General features: G+C 34.5%; 1 protein-coding gene across 6 annotated transcripts in view; it reads left to right on the top strand.

The window, feature by feature from the left end:
- The window catches only part of CCHa1-R (CCHamide-1 receptor), a 78,434-nt gene that overhangs the window by 55,942 nt on the left and 2,783 nt on the right, over positions 1-19,709 (top strand). For 4 of the 6 annotated variants that reach the window (XM_069057869.1, XM_069057873.1, XM_069057870.1 and 1 more), the window contains exons 2-5: positions 4,403-4,690; positions 9,293-9,519; positions 12,484-12,794; positions 17,949-18,190. In XM_069057869.1, the coding sequence (XP_068913970.1) occupies positions 4,446-4,690; positions 9,293-9,519; positions 12,484-12,794; positions 17,949-18,190 (1,025 nt within the window). In that variant the 5' untranslated portion in view covers positions 4,403-4,445. The remainder of the gene's footprint in view (positions 1-4,402; positions 4,691-9,292; positions 9,520-12,483; positions 12,795-17,948; positions 18,191-19,709) is intronic. The other 2 variants (XM_069057875.1, XM_069057874.1) reach the window with 1 other exon arrangement.

The following is a 19,709-nucleotide window of genomic DNA, read 5'->3' as shown; positions in this document are numbered from 1 at the left end:
ATTTTGTTGCCTTTAAATTATTTCTCATTAAGCTAAGTGCAGTAAGTTAATGCCTTTCAAGCTTCAGACTTAATATAAAGGGTAATCATTTACTTATTTACAACACAAGCGTGAAGCAGTCTAACGTTTAAAAAGGTCGAGGGGTTGGTTGGATGGAGCTTTAGTTATATTTTTAATTAGCAAAAATTGTTATTTCACAGACATGACAAATTTTTGTTTATCATAGGAGTAAGTTCGAAATTTTGAAAAAAAAAAAGTCATAAAATAACTGTTTTCTATTGATTTAACCATGAAGAATATTCTTTTTTCAACATCGCTTATGAAAATGATTCTTTCATCACTCAATTTAGTGAGGAAAATAGGCGTTTGCATCACTAGTGAGGAAAATGGAGAAAGTAAACTCACTAGTGAGGAAAATTTTAAAAATGGTGGATGCGCCGGGATAATTGCAACTAAAATTACGATATCTCTATTATTTCTTAGATTAAATTAAATATGAAATCTAGTTCTTTTATTAGAATCTATATTAAATCTAATAACCTTGATCTGTGTATCTCCTAGTACAGAATCGAACACAAAATCTGGATCACTCCATTAATTTAAAAAAATATTTATTTATCAGGGGTAAATACACACGAACTGGATTTTTAATGGGATAATTTTATTTTTACACAAAAGTTTTGTTGCAAAGGAAAAACTCGAGATCAAAAGCATGATAAAATCGCGACAGCTTTAGCTGGAGCGATTTTGTCCAATGCTTTTGATCGAAAGTTTTTTCCAGGAGGCAACAAAACTTGAGTGAATAAAAAATACAATTATCCTGATTTAAAATCAAATCGAGTGTATTTTAGGGAGATTAATACAAGACAATTGCACAAAAGCTACTCGCATTTTTAATCGCTGATAAAAAAAACCACCGTGCTTTCAATGGCGATAAAACGCTACCTCCTTGCTTTTAATCACTTAACAAATCATTGGTCAGAATTTGAAAAAATCACGACGGTGATTGGCCGAATATTATAGAATAAATTTGTGTTTTTGTATCTGTAATAGACAATAAATTATTAAATGTTTTATACAGGGTGAATCAAAACGACCGCACCAATTACTTGTAATCGTATAAAGTAGAGTGAGAGGAACGTGAAAAAAAATAATACAAATGTTCTCTTGATGCTAATTTGTTTTTTTTTTATTTTTCCAAATTTTGATTTTTTTTTGTTGACATATACAAGCACATGATTAATTGCCTAAGATTTATCCAAAAATTGTGTAACAAAAATTTTAAAATTCGGTTTTTAAAAATAGCAAATGGACTAAAAGAAAAATAATTTAATTAGTGAATGTTATTGCAATTGAATCAATACTCTCTCTAATATAGAGGTTGTCTAAAAATTCGCGCATTCCGAATTCAGAGCGTTGTAGGGGATCACTTCAGTAATCCAAGTATGGAAAATAAAAAAAAATCGGGAGTCTCCCCACAAAGATACATTGGTCTGAAGCTACACTCTTTGAACTGCGTTTTCTTCAAATATAGGCTGAAAAATTCAGTGCTTATATCTTTTTCAGAAAGATTAGAAGCTCCACTGGGTCCTTCCCTACCACGCTCTGAATTCGGAATTCGCCATTTTTTAAACATCCTGTAAGAATTTTTTTTTCAAAAACATTTTAGGTTAAAATTTTCTAACTTTAACACGCTGTAACTTTTAATTGAAGCTGGGAAAAATTTTTTTTTAATTTTTTGATGTTCTTCTCACTGTATTCTGTACAACTGCTAGTAGTTGGTGCGTTCGTTTTGAATCACCCTGTATAAAATGGTGGAGGCGCCGGGATAATTTTAAATAAAACTACTCTACGATTTATTTTTTAATTCATATACAGGATGTTGTTGAAATACGTGACCAAATTTTAACCACGAGCTACTGGCTTGATGTAGAACTCGGAAAAAATATTTAAAAAATTCTATGTGAAAAAATAAAATGACATTTATTTTTTGAGCTACAATTTTTTTTAATTGCTTTTAGTCTTCTACGTTGTCCCACAACCTCGTAGGCAAAATTTTCGCACATTTTAAAAATACACCGTGTTTATCATATTTTATAAAACGTACACCAATGAAGTTTCCTTGTTTTAAAGCAAATTTCCTAGAGGTTACTTAAAATCTAAATCTAGGGTTGAAAATTAATTTTTCCTAGGGTAATATATTTCTAGCAATGTTACTGTAATTATTATTATTGTTTTAAAACATTTATTGTCATGAAAATGTCTCCGCGGTTTCTATTTTAAATTTAATTGCCAAATGCTCCTAATGACCTGGAGCTTTCTTAAACAAATTATGGAACTGCGGCATTCTCAGGGAGTGTACCAACCTCCTTCACTAATTATCCCGATGGAAAATAAACCGGCTTATACTGCGGCCTCATAAATTAATATAGCCCCGTGGGCGTTAAAGAGTGAAATGTGATGCGCCACGGAAGATTTACGTCCCAATCACCCACAAATCAGTGAATAAACTGACGGCGGAGCCCGTTTATTGATTGTCATGAATCGAAACCGCCTTTTAGCCGGTGATGGCGTTTAAAAGGCGAACCGAACGCATTCACGCCGATGTTTTTTTTATCTGTTAGAACGTGACTCTGCGTCCTGCTTTCATCGCGATTTTATTTATGATGTGCCCCAATCCGATTCGAACTTATCGCGGGACACCCGACCGGAAATGAAAGGAACGTCCGGACCGGGACGCAGCTTTGGACAATACGCGTGGGAGGAGCGTGCGGTTCAAAAATGGGGCGCATCTGTGCGCCCATAAAATGATGACCCAATAATTCACATAAGCCCACAATAAATGATGTTTACGAATGTAATACGAAGTTCTGGTCGGTCGTATAATGTGATTAATGGTACTTGTTGGCTCCCTACGAGCGCTAAGGTGAACGAAAGTCTCTTAATATCTGCAAGGATAAAGTGGGAAGTTTGCGTTCACAACGTTTTAACAGGACAAAATGTTTTTCTGGCGTGAGCACGAAAAAATACAAAGTAATTTTTTAAAGAGATCCAGACAATGTTTTTATTTATCACAAGTACAATGACATTGTCTGAATTTACCAAAGTAGAAGCTTTCAGAAAATTGCTTTGACAAATACATTTTGTAGCAGTATTGACTCTTCCAGCTTTCTATTCAACGTATTTGATTAATTTTAAAAATACATAATCCAATTATAAAATACATTTCAAAATACAGTATTGTGTGGTCTCGTAACGATACTCCTGTTTAAAACATTCTCGTTTGCTCCAGTTTAACAATTACTGAGCAGCAATTCTTTTCAAGAAGTTCTTTAACAACGTCCTCAACGCACCATTTATTAATTTAATAAAACTTACCAACTAACAACATATTTTTTGTTTCAAGTCAACAGTATATTGTATACAGGGTGTTATTGAAAGTTGTACAGATATTTTAACCACGAGCTACTGGCTTCATGTAGAACTCGGGTCAAACAACCTCGTAGGTAAAATTTCGGCACATTTTAAAAATACACCCTGTATATCATATTTTATAAAACATACACCAGTGCGGTGTCCTTGTTTTAAAACATATTTCCTATAGGTTACTTCGCATTGGCGTACATTTTATAAAACATGATATACAGGGTGTATTTTTAAAATGTGCCCAAATTTTACCTACGAGGTTGCTTGACAACGTAGAAGACTAAAAGAAATAAAAAAAAAATGTAGCTCAAAAAATAAATGTCATTTTATTTTTTGACATAGAATTTTTTAGATATTTTTTCCGAGTTCTACATGAAGCCAGTAGCTCGTGGTTAAAATATCTGTACAACTTTCAGTAACACCCTGTATATACAGACTGTCTATAAAAGAATGTAGGATCACAGATGGCTCCGGCGTTGTATAACAAAACTGATTCTACGGAGCCTATTTCCTCTTTCCTGTTTCTTCCTCGTTGCCACAATTAAACAACTAGGTAATGCGTTTACGATTTTTTTTTCAACTTCCGTTAAATATTTTCGCGATTCACTTGTTGTCATGGTTTCGATCATAGTGTGACATTTACTTGCGCATCGAAAACGAGAGCAATGTTCAAGTGGTTAAATTGCACAAACTCGTTTACACTAGACGTGAAAGTAATCACTAATCAGTGAGAGTCAATTAATACCAACATCGACAAACACTCCAAAGACATCCAATAATGACCGATATTTGCCTGAGCAAGCTCGCCAAAAATATTTACCGAGAGTGGAGCCCCCAATTGCAATAAAACAGTCTGACAATGATTAATGTCTGGATAATTTGCAATTTTTTCCACCAGACAACGTCAAAACGTTTTCGCTGCTCGGACACGTGTCACAATTGTTCAAATAAATTAATCGGAACGGTTCCATTCCAGGTGCACGCCAATGGACACGAAACGGTAAGATCGATCGGCCGCAATGAATTTCACTATCCCTCAAAATGACACCATCATGCTGAACTACTACATACTTCAGACCAACGACACCAATGAAACACACAAGAATTTCTCCAGCATACCCGGTTACATTCCGTACAACGAGAGGCCGGAGACCTATTTCGTCCCCGTCCTGTTCTTCCTTATTTTCATCGTGGGCGTGTTGGGGAACGGGACTCTGGTCGTAATCTTCCTGAGACACCGCACCATGAGAAATGTGCCTAATACGTAAGTATGATCGTACCGGGAAGGTGATTTGGCGGCGGGAACGAAGCGAACGGTCCTTTTGATACGAATAGACGGGCGGTTTTAGTGTCGGGTTTTGTGACTCTTTGGCCGAATAGTAAAATTATTCTTACATTTAAATTCACGAGCGGTGTGTTGAAAATTGATAGAGTCGTTTGCGACGAATTGCTGGACCGGGGGTGATACGAGGGTCGAGGACCAGATTAGGACGTTTTCAATTCTTAAAGGCAGTGGAAGCAAGACCAATCCACCCCCAAGTTGATACTATTTTTATAAATTCCAGAAGGAGAAATGTTATCTTTAAAAATGCAAGCAATTCAGAGTGAAAATAAATTTGAGAAATAGAAAATAATTTATATCTGACCTGACCCTGACCTGATAGATTTCGCCGAATAAAGTGTGTGCGGTTAGGGAGAAAAAAAGGTAGAGGAACAACCGAAAAAGATGTATAACAAGAGACTAATGTGCAACTTTCCATTCCGAGCGTAAATTTATTTCACGAGGGCAGCGAGGGCAATAATTACACGATCCATTCATTTTTTTCACTCTGATTTACTTACATTTTTATAGCCAACATTTGTAGTAGCGTATAAAAAATATCAAATTAATTTCTGCAGAGGTAGGATTGACCATGCTTATGCTGCTAGGGCTTATAAGAATTATTATAGATTCCGCTAACGTCGCCACTGGAAGCCAATAACTATGTAGAACTATTCCAATAAAAAATAAAAAATATCTCATTATTTTCAAGCAGAGTATAATATTTAAATTCAATAAATTTCTTGTCGGTTCATAATAAACTAGCTCGAGGGTGGCGAAGTTTTATTACTATGGCAAGCTAGAAATTTATAACATACTCCAGATTCCATTGGGAAAACGAGCGGCTTAAAATCCTTTATCGACGAAAAATTTTCATCATATATATTATTACAGGGTCAGAGTCAATGATGCCTTATACAAATGTTGATATTTTTCGAGAAAAAGGAGCTAAAATTTTTCAAAAAAAGTTTGAGAGCCACTGAATTTTATGAAAAAATGAGTCAAAAAAAAATCATAGTAGTTTTTTTTTGTTATCATTCAATTCAAAATTAAGTCACTTTGACAAGAACCTCAATCTCAACTTCAACTCAAATCACAAAAGGCTTTCATCAACCTGGGGAAAATATCGTTTTTGATCTATGGCAAAGTCCGTGGACATTCAGAGCTAGGACGGCAAATTTACAGTGAAAGATACATACACTTCCCAATGCACGAACCTTTGCAAACGTTGCGCAGCATCTTCGCGATTTCGGGCGTTTCGAAATCCAAGAACAGTCATTTTCAATTAACGAGTGGGTTGGGATTATTTAAAATTACCTCGTAGGTCCTTATGTATTACTTCGCCATTTGAAGGAAGAATTACTTGAGAAAATTCATCAAGCAATTCGACGAGAAATATGATGGTGCACCGCCTCATTACGTTCAAAACACCGCTCAGGAAATTCGTGAAAACAGAAACATTCTAAATCGAGAAGCCTGCATTGTAAAGTATGGGAGGCATTTTGAGCAACTTCTTTGATGTTTCATTTTATGCTTTTACTCACAATTACAGTCTTCTTACTTTGTTGCTTAAGCCTTTGTTGTTTTTTGAATGAGCCGCAGGCACTATTTTATCATCACTTTACAAATTTTATCAAAAATTCATGCGAAACTCAAAAAACTTTAAAGATAAACATCAAACATAACCTCAAGTGACAGAAAAACTTGACATTTTAGGTTGGTCAAAATTGGCCGCCAAATTTGAAAATTTTCAGCGGTTCCCAAACAAACTGATTCCTTTGATTCTCTTGTAAACCATTAAAATTTGTATAAGGCAAGTTGGGTTATTTTGCCTTCTTTTAACACGTACTACCTCAGGTTAAAATATCTGCACAATTTTCAAAATCAGACTGTATAATCATACGAAGAGGTATTACAAATTATTTTTGCGTGAAACGTTGTGGTTAAATAAACAAACAATTTCTTTTATTTTGAAAATTGTTATTTTGAATATTGTTTTGAACACTGAAGTAAAATGTGGCAAATAATTAAATATATTAAATTTACATTATACAGGGTGTAATCGAAATACACGGAATAATTTTAATCACGAGCTACTGGCTTCATATAGAACTCTGAAAAAATATTTAAAAAATTCTATGTGAAAAAATAAAATGATATATTTACACTCATTAACATTTACGTGTTAAAAGATTTAATGTGACAATACGAGATACTAATTTAAAATGCTGTTCAAATTTTGACAATTTTTCATAACATAAATTTTTTTCTGGAAAATTACTTTTATTTTTTTTTCATTAAAATTTTATTTGCTGTGTTTAATGTTTTGTTTGTCGGATATTCTTTGACAAAGAATAACATAAATAACACTTATCAATACAACATGATATCAAAAAAAAATTCTAAGACAATGAATTACTTAATTATATTAATAAAATTCAAAGTGAGTCGTTTTTTGTGCCGGTCAGTGTATTTTTTGAGATACAATTTTTTATAGTTGCTTTTAGTCTTCTACGAATCTACGTTGTCCCACAACCTCGTAGGTAAAATTTCGGCACATTTTAAAAATACACCCTTGTATATCATATATTTTATAAAATGTACGCCAATGCGACGTAACCTTTAGGAAATATGCTTTAAAACAAGGAAACCGCATTGGTGTACGTTTTACAAAACATGATATACCTACAAGGATGTATTTTTTAAATTTTACCTACGAGGTTGTGGGACAACGTAGAAGACTAAAAGCAACTATAAAAAATTGGACCTCAAAAATTAAATGTCAATTTATTTTTTGGCATAGAATTTTATTGCAAGTGCTAGCGAAGAAATTATTTCAAAAATACGAAAAAAAAAATTACTTAGTAAGTATGTATACCTTGCCGATTAAAAGAGCAAAGAGAGACATGAACTGTTCGACAACTCTTCGACTTTCTAATTTAAATTTAATTTAGCTTTGCTCCTAAATTACACAAAATAATATTCGAAATTGCTACAAGCATAAATTAAATTTCTATCTTGGCTTTTTCATAAACGTTGTTCATTTTTAACCTGAAAGGTCCTCAGAATCATGAAGCGTTTTCTCTCCTTCACCTCAAACATGAAAACATCAATTTTCTTTTTTACTCAAAACCATAAAATTAACTCCCAGCGATAAAAAAAAAATAACTTAATATAATTATTTACGAAATGAGCGCATTATTTGAGACACGAGCGACAAAGGAGCGAGTGCGTAATTTGCACGAATGTGCCGAATACGTCTTCTCGCATCGAAGTTTGTACAATATTTTTTGAAACGAACATTATGTCTGATTTGTCGTATACCCTTCGTGAATAAAATGGCGCTTGTCCATGCGCTGCCAAAGTGTCAGTCGAATTAATAACGATTTTTTTCATTCTTTCGAAATTTTCATCATCCAAATTGGAGGAATGGCGTTTTGTAAACCAGAATTTATTGTTATCAAGTCAAATTATTGTCAGAATGCTCAAAAACCATTCGCACTAGTGCGCGAATGTTGATTTCGCGCACTAGTGCTTCAAAATGGCCTGCGACCGCATAGTAATGCGCGAACATCGATTTCGCTCACTATTATGCGGTCGCGAAATGTCATTTTGAAGGTAGTGAGTTCAAAAAGTGCTTTTCGTATTACAATTTTTAGTGAGAAAAAACGCAAAAATTCCACAAGTAAGTAAAGTAAACAATTACCCAATTTTTAGCACTAGTGCACAATATTTTTAATCGACCTGAATAACGCACTGGATCGGAAGTAATCCTTAAACAACGTGATAATAATTATTAGCGACTCTAATCCGTTCATGATTGTATTGCTGTACATGTTTAAATCTACATTAAGTGCTTCACCAACCACAGTCCAGCTTTACTGGGGTTTATAAATAAACAAAATTATGATTTAATAGCGAGCCACACATAACACGCCTCATTTCCCAAAACCATAACAATTTGTAATTTCGAATTAAAAGTTAAATTTCCACCAAACAAGAATTTTAATTAACGGGCACAAAGTGCATAATTGCAGGTTTCTGCTTTTTGCTAGCACATAACTGCGGCACATGGTAGCGGCAAGTATGGGACGCATACCTGAAATAGTGACCGAAAATTAGAACCCGAGTAAATGTAAAAACACTTTCGTCAACTTGTCAAACTAAGTTTGCAGTGAAAAAAAATCGTCGAAATGGAGAACATTCTTCTTGTATTATGGAAAACTGTCAGAAAGAATTTTAAAGTTATTTGTTTGAAGAACAACATCCGGAAGTCCAAATAAAAGACGATTCATAAAATATTGCTCGTGCGACATTTCTCGTTTCGAAATAATTCCGTTTTGTTGACGGATAGAGTGGTAAAATAAAAACACGCCGAGCGATTTTCGTTACACAAAAGGACAGATCTCCCGTTTGAAAACGTTTGAAAATACAGCGTCCATAAATCCGCAAACGCATAAACCGCATACGCTGTCCGCAACTTAGCGCTGATCGTGTCACGTCACATGAAAAATTGCCACGATTGAATTTCTTCCTCTCTTTCAGATATATCCTTTCGTTGGCTTTGGCGGACCTACTTGTTATAGTGACAAGCGTCCCTTTCACTTCGATAATTTACACTGTGGAATCGTGGCCGTGGGGTGAGGCAATCTGCAAGGTCTCCGAAACTGCCAAAGATATTTCCATTGGGGTGTCGGTATTCACGCTCACAGCGTTATCGGCCGATCGGTTTTTCGCCATTGTGGATCCTCTCAAGAAGTTTCATACCAACAGTAAGTAGAAGGATCGATTCCATAAAGTAAGTTTTTGTCGAGGAACTGACGCAGACACGCTCGCATATTAAATCGACAGATTATAATTTAAAATTTTCAATAGAGCCCTCGCGTTTGCCACACCTTCGCTGTGAAATATATTCTATTGGCGCCGTATATTGACGAAAATAAGTAAAAAAAAATTGCAAAGGTAGATTAAAAAAATTACGAAAAAAGTCATACAAAGGTACAAAATTGCAAATTGATTCTATTCCTCTTAGTTGGCATTAAAAATAAGTATCTTTCAACTACCGAGACACTACTACGCGATTTTTTTTAGAATTTTTGGACAATATTTATTTTATCCATTGTTACTAAACGTCACGCGTAACTGGAATATTTCGCTACGACCGTCTTTGACCTTTTTACAGGAAATTTTGTGCTTTACAAAAAAGGTTTCATAAAATGTTACTCCATCTGCCGTAGTTTCGGATGCAGAAGCGAATTAGTGGCGAAAAACATACGTTTCAAAACTTGAATCAACTTTATAAATTCTACCAAATTTCAAAACCTTCGAGCATATTTTTTTATGTTAGCTATTCTGATTGGCCTATTTATACATTTTTAGCAACCAGAGGAGAAATTCCTAAGACATGTGAGCAATAAAAAAGTCGTAAACGTCAAAATTAGACAAATTTGTAGATTCGATCGAAAATTTTAATGCAATAATTTCCATGCGAAAATTATTAGAAGGAAATTTCTGTCTGCAAAGTAACTAACCAAAAAGTAAACACATTCATTACCGCAAAGTTTTTTCCAATAAAAGTTAATTATGTCTAACAGGCTGAGTTACTGCGACTTGCACTTGCAAATAAAATTGTTGTAACCACCCAAAAAAAACAAACACTGATCTTAAAGAAAAAAAAATATTTAGACAGATATTTTATGTTGAATGTTTAAGTCGATTTCATTTCTGTAGAATGTGGCACAGGATTTCAACATTTGAATATTAATCCTCTATTTGTGTCTTTGTAATAATTGAATTAATAAAATAATAAATTAAAATTAAATGAAGACATTTGACAGAAAGGCATCAGCTTAAATTAAAGTTTTACTTGTCATATCGGGGGCTCATTTAAATTTAAGCTCAAAGTACGCTTTGAAGAGTCGATTATGAACGCGCCACGGATTACAGATCACGGATCAACTGTTTAAATCTAACCTCACTTTTTACGTTGTTTGTGTTTTTGGTGTGCAAACTGACAAGTGGTGCGTTCACAATCAACTCTTCAACGTCAACTTTGAGAGGAAATTTAAATAAACAACCGATATTTTTTGTTATAATAGTTTTATCAACTGTAATACATTCATTTTCTTTATGTTTCAATTTAACAAATATTTTTGTGAACACAACATACCTGATCTATAACTTATTCAGAAAACTTCCGTTACATTTACTGTCATTTGCCATTTTATATGTAAATGTTTTAGTTTATTGCATAAGTATTAACCACCTAATATTGTAATTGACTGTACATAGGACCTAATCATCCTATTACCAACCCAAATTTCAAAAGATTATCATTAATTATGTCATTTTGAGAACCTCGAAATGTCAAAAATGTCGGGAGTTTTTTTAATGGCTTATGACTGCCTTGCACAGCAGTTATTTTAATTTAATCCTGAAAGACAATATCAATAAATACGAAAATGCGAAATATAAAATGTAGTTTGCAAATCCGTCATCATCAATGTTGGTGTCATCAACAGTGAAGACTATTTTATTCCAAATATTTATCTCTGTCCTTTATAAATGATAAATGAAAAATAAAAGTCTCTACGGTATATTCCTTCAGCTCGCGAATATCAAATCAAATACTAAGACCGACAATCGAAAGAAAAATATCTCAAAGCTGGGTTCCAAGTACATCCGTCAATCTGTCATTTAAACAAGTTTTGGTTACACCAATTTAAAAAAAAAATCGAAGCGTTTCCAAACAACGAAGCAGAGAATAATTCTTACCGGCTGCAATTGAAGTAAATGTGTCCCAACTGGACTCAAATTCTTTTTAGTTTTTATTCTCCATATTTTCATTTTTGGAATTTCTTTCTCGACGATCTTGCCAGTTCCATATCAAAAACAACTAAAACTCTTAAATAGGAGTGTTAAGAGTTGTGTCTTCGTTCCCGCACGTGAGAGTCTGTAGTCGGTGATGTTCTTTCACACATTTTAAACGACATTTTTCAAATTAATAATTCTGTCACAATTAACTTAACCCCACTTTAAAAAAATATAATGACAGAAAACATAACCACACTTTTTGGATGTTTCAGATCGCACTGTCAGAAGCAATGTAATCACATTACAGAAATAAGAATAATAAATCTTCTGAAACACTAACTCGGCTTTAAATTATGAAGTATATTTTACCGGCGGGCAAAAATCTCGGCGATAATTTAAATTTATCGCAAGACAAGTGCCATTACGGTTTTGTCCATTAGTCTTTCGAGTGATATGACGCATCATGTTCTATAAATCAAGAAACCGTTACAAAACGCAAACGGCGTTACTTGCAGTTTTTTAATTACGCTGCATTAATCACGTCCGTTTTAAATTCTTCCCCCACGAGTCATAAATCACAATTGCCATTTACCAAAGCGGAGTGTTTTTGACATTCAGGCATATCATTAGTGTTGAGTTGTTTCGGCATAATTGTCCCGAAGCCCGAAGCACTTGCCACCTCCAAATCAAATTAAACTGTAACAATGGCCACATTTGTGTATTACAAAACAAACGTATTAAAATAAATTGAGTCGAAGCTGCCCCCGTAATGATCCCCGTCCCTTTGGAACCGGCACAATGGTCAAGGACCCAGTCGACCTATAAACACAATTGACAAAAACGAATCATGAAATGCCACCCCATTTTTCATACCGCCCCCACGCGGCAATTTAACGTTTAATTAATCGGTGGAGTGTTTTCAGGCGGCGGAAGGAAAGCCACCAGGATAACCCTCTGCATCGCTATTTCCATATGGATCCTGGCCATCCTGTGCGCCATCCCTGCGGCCATCGGCTCGCACCTGATGGACATCAAAGGACAATTCGTCGTCTGCTACCCGTTCCCGCCCCACTGGCTTAACAACAAGTACCCCCAAGTGATGGTCATACTGCGGTTCCTCATCCTGTACATTATCCCCTTGACCATAATCGCCATCTTTTATCTGAACATGGCCAACCACCTGATCGTCAGCACCAGAAACGTTCCGGGGGAAGTACAAGGAACGCAAAGACAGGTCGGTGCTGGTTTTCCTTTATCTGCCACCCGAGTGGATTAGAGTAGACTTACGTGCGCCTTAAGTTACATCGATTCCAAGAAAAATACTACGACGGGACAAATTACTTTTAGAGCTTTATCTCGTATCCGATTTCAGGTGTAGACGTTTAAAAGAGAAATTGCGAAGGGACCGTCATCGATGCTATCATTCGCAGTGATTGAGTATTTGCAAAGGTTCGATTCTTAAAAGTGAAAGTGTTGCGTGTCAGGGAAGGGACTAGCACACGATCGAGGTGTTTGATTGAGTAGTTAGGTCCAGAAACGCGTCCCCTGGAGATTTTTATCGCGTAATGTACTAATTGAGGAATCGATTGAGCGAGTTGAAGAAGTGAATCTGATAAATTTTGTCTCCGATACAAATTTATAATGGAAATGATATTCCTGGAATTTTATCCAGTCACGTAATAAACAAAAATAAAAATAGCGATAAAACGCAATTTGTTCAATTGCCAAAATTTTATGGCTGGTAAATGGAATTCTGGACGGGTTGAAGAGGGACATGAGAATCGATAGTACCGAAGAGTGTCACAATATATTACTTGGAATATTCTAAAAGAATTTTAAATTGAAATTTATGTGGATATACTCGCAAGAAAAAAGTTCTCTACTGTGAATGTAGAATGTGGAATATCATTTGAACAAGTGCCGTGGTGCATACTCGTATACTATTCCCAAAAACGAGAAACGTGCTAAATTCCACGCATGAGTACCCACAAGATTCTAAAACTATTAAATAAAATATTTGTACATACTTCAACGGGCGTATAATGATGGATTTTATTCAAGAGGACGAGCCGTAGGCGAGTGATGGAATCATCCGAGTGAATAATAGCCATTATACGCGAATTGAAGACTATACTTTTTCCACGACTATACCAAGAAAAAACAATCTTTGAAAATTTAATTTAATTTCATTTTTAATATTTGATTATTAAAATTGTGCCTCGTTTAGAGGTTGCTACACCATGCGCCATCTGCCCCTGATAGAATGAAAATACGAACGATGTGATTGGCCGACAGCCGTGAGTTTCAGTATATTCTTTCACATGAATAATAATATGTAATACCAAAAAATACTCAAAGGTATTTTTAATAAAAAATCAGGTTTACCTTTATGGAGAAAGAAGAGTTTATGGACTCGCTGAACTCAAATGTAATAACTGTTCTTGTTCTAGCTTACTTTATTAATAACATGTTTGGACATTCCTAATTTTTGTTGTATTATTTCGTTCTTGCTGAGATTTCCCAAGAAACGACTCAGAGATATGAAACATTAAAGAATACGAGAATGAAATTTTTTAAATATGAATAGACCCAAAATAATATTTTTGCTAAAAAATTGTAGATGTTAAAAATATGATACCTATAAGGAAAGCAAAAGTCAATACAAATTGAGTACAAAAACGTGAAGTACTGTTTTCAGGTACATAATTGAATTTGAGATGAAGACATTTCTTTTATGGAAGCACTAAAGAAATACTTCTTTTTCGGATTTCACTGAACAAGTATGTGTAGTATATCTATCATTTTTAAAATGTTTGTCGATTTATGTGGTCTCAAAGAGAAGGGCGAAAAGCACCAAATTGAATAAGGAAAACAAACATTCCACTGTTCCTTGAATGTGAGTGTAAATCTTGAATAACCACAAAGAGAATGACAAGAGAAAGTAATAAAACTTATAAAGTCGTAAAACTCGAAAACGTGTGCTTGTACTAAAAAGAAAACTGTGCTATATTTCATTATTTTTAGTGCGTAAAAGATCCGTTTATCATAATACTGGAAAAAAGTAATAGTAGCGAAAATAAGTGCCGTAGCGTGTCATTACTTCACGTTAGCGTTATGGAAATGCAAATTTTAGATTTGTGTCTTGATGTTGATTATTTTTCTAACTCCAGAGATTCATGGAACAAATATTGTATGGAACTCATACACAGTGTCTCTAAAAGAACATATATCAAGTGTCGACACAATAAAATTATAGAGCCGCACAATTCTCTTGGTATACGTTCTTTTAAAGAAACTTTGTACGAGAATGTAAAGTGTTCTCTTTCGCTTATGGGTTTGAATATTTCCTATTCGTGCAAAAATAGTAGTTTATTTAACGAGTTCGTGTGTAATTTGGGCTTTTTTTGGCATGAGTGGGCCAGTTTAAAACTCGAGTGAAACGAGAGTTTTAAAGGTCCACGAGTGCCAAAAAAAGCCCAAATTACACAAGAACGAGTTGAATACAACGTTTTTTTGTTCGACGAGCCCCCCAAAGGCACCAAATCGCTGAAAATCTTTAAAATTAGATTGACGTTTCGTTTCGACAAGTTGTCAAATTTATCAAAATCCGTTCACACAGGAGAAAATTCTCAAATTCTGACAGTGTCCAACAAAAAAGTACTATTTAATGTACTTATACAAAGTGATCAAAAAGAAAACAAATCAAAGCAGGCGTTGCAAATTATCGGTCATGTCGTAGCAGAACTCTATGCAAATAAGCGTTCAGTGCATGAGCCTAAACAATTTGTGGTCTCAAACGCTACTTTATAATAAATCATACTACTTATCTGATAATGGAGAAAATTTATAAAACAAACAAGAGCAATATTTTGCATTCGTAAGAATGAGTCATTTACCAGCTTTATTGCCAAAAGCGACGCCACTAGTAAGCAGATTTTTGGCTGAAATGTCAAAAAAACGTCAATTTGAAAGCAACGGTGTGCTCTGTTAACCTAGGAAACAAGTTTTCGATTTCGGCAAAGTTTACAGACGTTTACTGTAATTGTAAGAACAATTATCCCAGAATAAATGATAAAATAGGATTTACCAATGAAGAGAAAGCATTTTTATTAAAATATTACGATTCAAAGTAGACGAACGTTTCGATAAAACAAAAGACAGAGGTAGCACTTTTGATTTGTTTTTTTGTTGATCACCTTGTATATTCTATTACGAGTATAATGCGTTTACTATAGCAAGTAATCCATATTGTTTACACTTTCCATTTATCCTTTTTTAAATATCAACTCAAACAAGGCATTTCTGTTCAGTTTTCTGTTCACATTTTTTTACATATAATTTGCCACCATATCGTATTATCAACTAGAAAAAAAGCTTCTAATAAAAATTTACATTTACCTAATTGATTTTTTCATTTTTTTTTTACCTTGATTAACAATTTTTTCGGGCTACTATTTATTTTGAAACTTGCTTTGCCATATTGGCACTTGAATTTTTTTTTATAATACAACGTTTGCGGAAAAGCTCCCCACCGATTGTGTTACTTAGGGACGTCCAAAACTACAATTTATAATTTTTAATCTAGTCCCCAATGTCAAATGTATTTTGTGTTGCGTTTAGGCTTCGTCAGGCTCATTTCCTACGTGAAACATGGTGTATACAGTGCCTTTTTTTAACGCTGACCATAGAGATTTACATGCTAAAAAGTTTAGGGTCTGTTAATGACCTTTTTAGTAGGAATTTTTAAGTGAAATTTGGTAGGATATTAGATTAGTATTTTATAAATCAATTTTAGTTTGACCCATCGTACAAAACAAAATAGTCACGGAATTAGAGCAAAAAGAAGTTTATTAAATTTACCACGTAGCTTGCAAAGTAGGCTGACGTAATGTAAACTCAACATACGTCAAACGGTAAAATTTCTCAATGGACACCTTTTCAAATAAAGACATGATGCAAGACACTAACCAAGACGATCATAAAAATTTTGTCGAACATTTTGTAACTGTCTAACCCTTCTGGGCAAGAAATAATGTAATAAATTAAAAGTACTTTTTTTAATTAATTCCGTAATTATTTTATTCTGTAGTATAAAATAAACTTAAATTGATTTATAAAATACCAATCTAATATTCTGCCAAATTTCACTTAAAAATTCCTGCTAAAAAGCTTATTAACACGATCCAAAGTTTTTGTCATGTAAATTCCTATGGCCAGCATTAAAAAAAAGGCACTGTATATCTACTTAGACTTACTGTCACCACTACATTTTGGGAATGGGCGACCATGCGTTGGGGCACTAACAACACTGTTTCGTAAAGAATAAACTTTTTATTGGAATTATTGTCGAAAACCCGTTGCGACGAGGATTGAGAGCAGTTCGCCATTTTTGGTATTAATATCAACTTGTTTAGATCACCTTAGAAACAGAAAAAAAAGTCGAGGTTACGTGAAATAACCTGATTGGTGCGTAACAAAACTCCGGGATGCAAAACTCGGGGTGTTCTGGCTAGCACTTCAGTGGATTTTTTACGCGTCGGTCACTACGTCAAAACGTCAAATGTAGCCTTAAAAAACACGCTCCTTTAAGAAACATCAACTTTATTTTTAGCATCTTTTGGTACTTCTATTTTTTGTCGTCGTTTACGAATTTGTTATCAACGTGGGCATCTTTCCATTTATAAAACATTTTAGCTTTTCGTTGTTTAAGTAATGTTTAAAAAATGTACAAAAACAGTAAGGTAAATATTCCTTTTTGTAACACAATAAAACAATATTATGTATATCAACCTAAAAATTACAACCAAATTGCTGAAACTGATAATAAAATTTGTATTATTGCAATTGTATTAGACCAATAACAACTCTCGTCACTTTAAATTTACAACTACCCGTAGGATATCTCCATTAGTAATATTCTATATGGCAAGAATTAATTATTTTTTTAATAAATTTAACACTCGGCACATTCTGCAAATTAGACAGATATCACAAATTAATTAATTAATTCATTAGGCGAACTTTTAATGAAAGCTGTAATTTCTAATTATGGATATTATTAATTAGCAAAAACAAACCTACGCCGGCGTAAAATAAGAGAGACTTGCTAAAAACAAAACAGATCCACTTTCAAAATATCCAGCGGGAGAAGAAAAAATTGAATAGTCTCCTTTATGTTGCTTATTTTAGATCCATGATAAGCATTAGTACGAATCATACTGACAACTTTTCAATATCTTATCTTAATGGATTAACTTTTGGAAACTTTGAGTACAAATCTGAAATTGAAAAATGAATCTCCTGATCAATAACGTCTATTTGAAACTTTTCATCTCGAATCTCCCCCTGACAGAATTTTTTCGTTCATTAATTTTTCCTTTTTTTCCAGATCCGTGCCAGGAAGAAGGTCGCCATCACCGTCCTCATCTTCGTGTTGGTGTTCGCCGTGTGCTTCCTCCCTTCGCACATGTTCATGCTCTTCTTCTACTTCCACCCCAACGCCGAGGACCTATTCAACGCCTTTTGGCACTACTTACGCATCATCGGCTTCTGCTTGTCCTATCTGAACTCGTGCGCCAACCCCGTCGCCCTTTACTGGGTTAGTGGAGCTTTTAGGAAGCATTTCAACCGGTAAGAAACTCCTACTAACTTATTTAATACCGCTCCTCGATAGCTATTTATCGGCTTGAAAGCCGGCACTAATCGAATTGTTTAGCGTTCGTCTGGTGCACTCGAAGATGCAACTTTATCGCTTTAAAAGCTCAGCTGGAAGCTCTTAAATCTCATCTCTTAATACGCGATCTCAGCTAAATTAAAATGGACGGGATTTACGTCCGCAACTCATTTTCTGGTTCTACACCGGGACAGATGAAGTTGTAGAGGCAAATTGTAATTCAATTTCTTCCAAAGGAATTATTCGTGCTTGCCGGTCATGTTGTAAAGTCGGCAAATCGATACAACTCGTGAAACCGGAGCAGCACATTCAACTCGCAGATATCACTGATCACTTGTTATGAAGATGAGATGAAAATATAATCTCATTTAGATAAAGCAACTGAAAGAAAATTTGTTAAGGCCCTCCTCTTATCTACTTCTCAGTGGATTTTTTTAAAAGCGGCTGGATTCGCTTAACACGTGTAATAAAATGAAAGCGATCTTGTAAAAACCTGGAAAAGGTCAGAAAGACTCGGTTTGGCAATTTATTATAATCATATCTCATAAAAATTTCTTTGGGAAGAAAACGCCGCCGACGCAATTTTTAAATGGAAATCCACCCGTTTGTTTACGTTATCTAATAAAAAATTCAGTATTATACAAAAAATGTGTTTCATTCGTACGGTTAAAAAAAAGGAATGAAATGTGAATTCCAAACATAAATTCTCAATATTCTGGTTGTTAAAGTACGCCCCCAAATATTTTTTTAAGATTGTCGTATAAAAACGGGCGACCTAAAATAGTAAGGGTCCTCCAGTCGTAAAAAATTATTGTCAATCATAATACAGACGCGAGGCTCGCTCCAAACTTTGTCAAAAAATGAATAATCGACGGATTGCGACGGGTCAATTTGAATAAAAAAAGTTGTAACGATCGCGAACAACTTTTGTCCAAAGTTGGAGCGACGCTTCACGTCACATTGAAAGTTTTTTCAGGCGAACACAAAAACTGAAAAGCGATCCCGTTGTTTATAATCCGCTTTATTTCAATGTTTCACTTACACTTCTTTAGGGGCAAAACTTTTGCCAAACGACGTAAATACATAAAGACGACCCTTGAAAGTGAAATCAGCATTTCCCGACATCCAGCAACTGGCCCCTCACATAGTTTAGCTGAAGTTATAAAGGCGAAACACTGAATCATTGATCCCATCGCCATTTTCTTGTCTTTTTTAATACCCTTTTCGTTTTTTACTACCCGCAAACCGCGATCTTTCACGTTTGCTTCAGATCAATAACTGTAAAAGAGAGCGGCTGGTGTCAACCATCACTTTACTCGCTGTTTATGTTAAATGAAATTACCCCAATGGTGATATATGGGTGCATTAAAAAGATGCCAAATAAAATGATGGTCGTTGGAGGGTAATTTATTAGATCAGACGTCAAAAGGATGTTTGTTTTTCATCCCGACACTTGTTTTCAAAATGAAAGGGCTT

Source organism: Tenebrio molitor, chromosome 9, assembly GCF_963966145.1.
Source record: "Tenebrio molitor chromosome 9, icTenMoli1.1, whole genome shotgun sequence".
In the NCBI taxonomy this organism is placed as follows: domain Eukaryota; kingdom Metazoa; phylum Arthropoda; class Insecta; order Coleoptera; family Tenebrionidae; genus Tenebrio; species Tenebrio molitor.
Note: the sequence above shows the minus strand (reverse complement) of the source record. Positions and strands in the feature narration are given on the sequence as shown.